Source organism: Capsicum annuum, unplaced genomic scaffold (genome assembly GCF_002878395.1).
Source record: "Capsicum annuum cultivar UCD-10X-F1 unplaced genomic scaffold, UCD10Xv1.1 ctg74015, whole genome shotgun sequence".
NCBI classification, from domain to species: domain Eukaryota; kingdom Viridiplantae; phylum Streptophyta; class Magnoliopsida; order Solanales; family Solanaceae; genus Capsicum; species Capsicum annuum.
In genome coordinates, this window is record NW_025884089.1 from 1 (window position 1) to 4,965 (window position 4,965).

Consider the following 4,965-nt stretch of genomic DNA (forward strand, 5'->3'; position numbering starts at 1 on the left):
GATTGAAGTCGACATTAATCAAGTCAAAGAAATTCCACTTTGTCATCGAACAAATATTCGATCTCTGGTTTTTTTGATGAACATGGCAAAATCAACCGTCTTTCGGCGTGTGAAAGATGGAACTCTTCGGCCACATTCTAGTTCCATCAAGCCTCAGTTAACCGAAGGAAACACTAAGGTATGACTTCAATACTGCCTCTCAATGATTGATCAGAATAAAATCGACATAAATCCCATGTTTACGAATATGTTTAATTATGTTCATATCGATGAAAAGTGGTTTTTTTTGTCCAAAAAAGTTGAAAGGTACTACCTGCTTCCTGAAGAGCATGAGCCAGATCCGTATCGTTCTTACAAAAGTAAAAATTTTATTCCAAAGGTTATGTTTATGGCTGCTGTAACACGTCCTCGATTTGATGAAAATGGAATTGAGTTGTTTTATGGAAAAATAGGTATTTTTTAATTTGTAGTTAAGGAACCAGCTAAGCGGAATAGCAAAAATCGAACAGCAGGAACTATGGAAACAAAGCCCATTCAGTCAGTAACTAAAGATATCACTAGAGCTTGCTTGATAGAGAAAGATCTTCCTGCTATTAGGGCAAAATGGCCAGCTTCCGAATCACATAATCCTATCTTTTCACAACAAGATAATGCAAGGCCACATATTGGTAACAATGATTTGGAATTTATTGAAGTTGCCCAACAAGATGGATTTGACATTAGATTGTGTTTTCAACCATCGAACAGTCCAGATTTAAATGTTTTAGATCTTGGTTTTTTTAGAGCAATCCAAAGTCTTCAATATCAAAAGGCCCCTAAAAATGTTGATGAATTAATGTAAGCAGTGGAAAGATCATTTGATGAAATGAATGTGAAACAACTCAATCATGTATTTCTTACTTTACAATCTTGTATGATTGAGGTGATGAAAGATAGTGGCGGCAATAATTACAAAGTGCCTCATTTGAACAAAAATGGACTAGAAAGAGAAGAAAACCTTCCTCTCCAACTTCATTGTGATATTGATACCGTCAATAAAGATTTGGCTCTACTTCAACAATGATATGGGTTATTATTATGGTAAAGCTCTTTATTTTGAAGTTGGAATGGTGTTTTTTCAAGTAGTATGTACAAGTACTGTACTACTTTTGTGTATAGCCGTACTGATCATCATGTAACTTTTACAATGATGTTTTGTCAAATATGTTAGGAGTACTATTTTTGTGTACAGACATGGTGGTCATAATGTATTTTTGGTACGCATGAATAACTCTACTTAAAATGATATAAGTCCCACCAGCTTATATATAATTACACGTCTTTTTCTAGCTTTATTGTTGTTTTATTCTTCTATTTGTTTCTTACTTTCTTATCACATAATAGAGGGCTGCGTAAATGGAAGGAAGGAGAAAAGGGAAGTGGGAGTCATACCGTCACATTTGTATGAATTTTTATTTTTAAACTAGGAAGTCTATTTCGAGAACAATTAATTGAATGTTAAAGAGTTTGTGCAGACTAAATATATTTAGACAGCATGGGTTTGCCAATTGTTCAGGCGAACTAACTTAAAATAGTTGAAATCAATGTAGCGATTATGAGAGACCTTGGTTTATGCAAAAGGGTGTGGTACAGTTTCACTAATAAAGGCGGCACCCTCAGCTATTATGCAAAGAGCAGTAGATACGCTCCATAAAGACAACATATTTGGCATGGTAACATTTTGTCAGGTTGCTCTATGCTAATGGTGTCTATTACAATTCTTCTCTCGTGATGAATAACATTGGTAACCACGATCCCGAGAAGTGTCATGTTTTGGTTTCTCCGAGTGACCTTAGACTTTAGTCTTCCTTGATCCTTACTCTTGATAAAATTTATTGTGTTTTATCTACGACATTTATTTTTCATTCATGTCATTGATTTGTTTTTTCTATTTATACTTTACTGTTTATGGCCGTTGACTGGTGTACACTGTATTTGAAAGATTACATCTGAAGTTATCTTGGTATTGATATCCTCACTTTAGGATGTTATTCATTGAGACAATGGTAACTTCCATGTTATGTTTGTTAAATTTGGTGTTCTGTGACTCACTCTCACTGTTGTCGAGTGACAGAACATTTAATCATTAGCTAACAGTGTGATGATTTGTGTTTATGTTGAAATATCATAGAACATGGGCTAGCCTATGCACTTCTGGTGAAGAGAGAGCTGAGAAAGGAGAAACGTAAGGTTGTGAATGGTGGGAAACCAAATAGGAGTGTGTCATCTGTGTTGACCTACTTTAAAAAATGAAAAGGTGGGGCTGTTAACTTTACTGTTTTATGGTGGTTGTTAAAGACTGGCTTCTTGAAGAGCTCTACGAGAGGTGCATTCCATCAGCTTGATATTTGTTGGAAACTAAGTATTCGGTGCGGGAGTAAATAAGTGCAGAAACTAAAAACAAAATTGTAGGAAATTGTTTTATTTTGTATTTTCATTTTTGTGGTAATACATGTGAAGTGGAAGTACGTTGAAGCTGAGGTCGACACTATTCAATACTCGAAAGATTAACAGAAAACAGTTTGTTGTGGAGTGAACTTCAGATCACGGTGCTTCTAAAAGGATCAAACATTCATCAAGACAATGTGAAATGGACATTTTCTACTTATGTTTAGAGTTTGTAAAAAATATGTTTGTTATACTGCTTGTTCAGACATACAATATTTTCTTACTTGACGTTGCTGCATTCGAATTTGGAAAGCAAATTACACGACTGACTTGTTAATGTAGGATATCATATCATGTGCTATGTCGGAAATGCACTCCTATCAATGTACTGTGAGTGTGAAGTATTGACGAGGCATATGACGCATTAGAGTAAATAGCGGAGAAGGCTATTTTCTCTTGGGTAGCTCACTATCTCAATCAATTTTCAGTTCTAAACAAAGGAAGTTTGATCTTTGTAGTTGTGTTTGTTAGTTTTTCCAATTGTAAGATGATATATGTGGAAAATGGGATCCCTCTAAATTCTTGTTTTCTTTAACTTTAGCTTTAAAGATCCAATTTTTACTCGAGAAATCAAAGTAATGTGAACAATGTGTTGTCAAAGAAAACTGGTTTACTTAGGTAGAACCAACCAAAAAGAATAAATTGCTCTCTGTGGTTTAAAATAATTTTGATACTATAAAAATAAAAGGCTGAAAATTTAAATTTTGATTGAAGTGATAAGACTTTTACTTTAAAAAAACAAATACTAAAAAAGAAGTATTAATATAGTTAAAATAAAGTGGGTCCAATAAGGGTAAAATGTAATTGTGCCTTTAAAAAAATTCCAAATAAGAAAAGACGACATTTATTTTCGGACGGACAAAAAAGAAAATGGCGACACATAATTTGGGACGTAGGGAGTAGTATTTTTATTTGGTTCGAAGGATATCATGTGCCTCAGCAGAGAAGTAAAGTTCTGCTCTCCTCTCTTTCTCTTGCGTATCTAGTTCTATAGCTTAGCCCTTACTTTTACAATGTAAGGGCAGAACACATGTCAAAAGTTATTTAATTTCACTATTATGAGAATTTTGGGGGGTGTTGGAGACTTAATTAAAAAGTATTAATACTATGTAATATTGATTGGTAATATTTATGTCTATTAACATTCTAAAATTAAATTATAAAATATTATTTTTTTAAAGTGGGCTGGCCCGTAAGGCCCGCAACCCACAGAGTAATAGTGTGGGCTTGATATTTTTTGGCTCATCATTTTGATTGGCTAGCCCAACCTACCCCGTCAAAATCAAAGCCCGTGTGGGCTAGCTCGGATGGGCTGAGCCGACCCGTATTGACATCTCTACAAAAGAAACTCTACATTATTGATACACAAAGGAGACTTTGGAATCTTGAAGAATGCACGGAGGTGAATTCAGGATTTTAAAACGCGGATGTATGAATGTGAAATTCATCAAGATGACCTACATTATGCATATTATACTAGACAAGGACCCCAGAAATGGGGACAAAACAAGAACAAATTCCATGAAAATGTGCACCAAGATCATAAATAACTTACACACCAGGATTTTCTAGGGTCTAGGGTGCCCCCTACCCCACCCCCACGCAAAACTTTCATCATCACCCTGTAAGACGAGGCCAACTTATCGAAAGATGGACATTGCTTCAGTTCATAAAACCTTTCGATAGGTGCTTGTTAGATCTTATTAAGCTTTTCTACTACGATGATAGGATTTGCTTTTGCTAGTGCATTCTGACCAGCATTCCTATAGTCAAACGGGTAGTTGTGTTTGTCAGAATAATGATGAACTATGCAGAAAAGATCACCACATTTGCAACTGAACTCCGTTAATCCCACACGCTTACGACAAGCTGTGCACTTTTTCAAACCCTCTTTTGACTTCGCTTGTGAAATCTGAGTGGCTAAATTTGCAGATGCAACCGCGGCACCTGGAAGAGCAAGTTCTGATTCATCGCTGCTTGAGCTTCTGCATACGACGTCTTTGCTGGATACAGCTACAAGCTTTGCATGTTCCTGCTTCAGTAGTATCATTTCCTTTTGACACTTGGAACACATATTCATCATAGCTGCACTACCAAAAAATCACAGTCGTTGATGCAGAGGACAGGGTCTTCTGGAGCTCGACAACCTGTCTCTTTAGATGACTGCATTTCTACAGTTAACAAGTCAAGTGCAACACCACAAGTGTCACGCCTCAAATCCTATTGGGGCGGACTAGCACCCGTAACCAAGGAGGCCTGGGAGAACCAGCTCATCACCTTATACTTCCCATGCATACCTCTATGACAACCCGAAATTCGGACAACATCATATCGCATATAAAAGGAAATAATCACCTGTATAAGCTCGAGCACACATATTAATATGTATATACAATACTTGGCCATTGGAGCCATCACGTCTATTAACAAAACACCACCTTGACTGTACATTAAGTCTATACAATACCAAAAGTGACT

The 4,965-nt window shown here is 36.1% G+C and overlaps 2 protein-coding genes across 2 annotated transcripts; one reads left to right on the forward strand and one right to left on the reverse strand.

The window, feature by feature from the left end:
• Positions 1 to 82: 82 nt before the first annotated feature.
• On the forward strand, positions 83 to 841 carry LOC124894430. Its single transcript, XM_047405111.1, has 3 exons — positions 83 to 178; positions 278 to 359; positions 471 to 841. Exons 1-3 carry the CDS (start codon positions 83 to 85, stop codon positions 839 to 841), a joined length of 549 nt encoding a protein of 182 aa, XP_047261067.1.
• Positions 842 to 4,180: 3,339 nt separating this feature from the next.
• Positions 4,181 to 4,656, reverse strand: LOC124894431 (zinc finger A20 and AN1 domain-containing stress-associated protein 8-like). The gene is made up of 2 exons (XM_047405112.1): positions 4,635 to 4,656; positions 4,181 to 4,572 (listed from the first exon to the last, which is right to left on the reverse strand). The coding sequence occupies exons 1-2, from the start codon at positions 4,654 to 4,656 to the stop codon at positions 4,181 to 4,183; spliced, it is 414 nt and encodes a 137-aa protein (XP_047261068.1).
• Between the last annotated feature and the right edge of the window lie 309 nt (positions 4,657 to 4,965).

Coding starts and splice junctions, on each gene's coding strand:
- LOC124894430 (XM_047405111.1), top strand. CDS start 83: ATGGCAAAATCAACCGTCTTTCGGCGTGTGAAAGATGGAACTCTTCGG. Junction 179..277: donor TAACCGAAGGAAACACTAAG/GTATGACTTCAA, acceptor ATCGATGAAAAG/TGGTTTTTTTTGTCCAAAAA. Junction 360..470: donor TCCGTATCGTTCTTACAAAA/GTAAAAATTTTA, acceptor TTTAATTTGTAG/TTAAGGAACCAGCTAAGCGG.
- LOC124894431 (XM_047405112.1), bottom strand. CDS start 4,656: ATGCAGTCATCTAAAGAGACAG. Junction 4,573..4,634: donor GCAGTCATCTAAAGAGACAG/GTTGTCGAGCTC, acceptor TTGGTAGTGCAG/CTATGATGAATATGTGTTCC.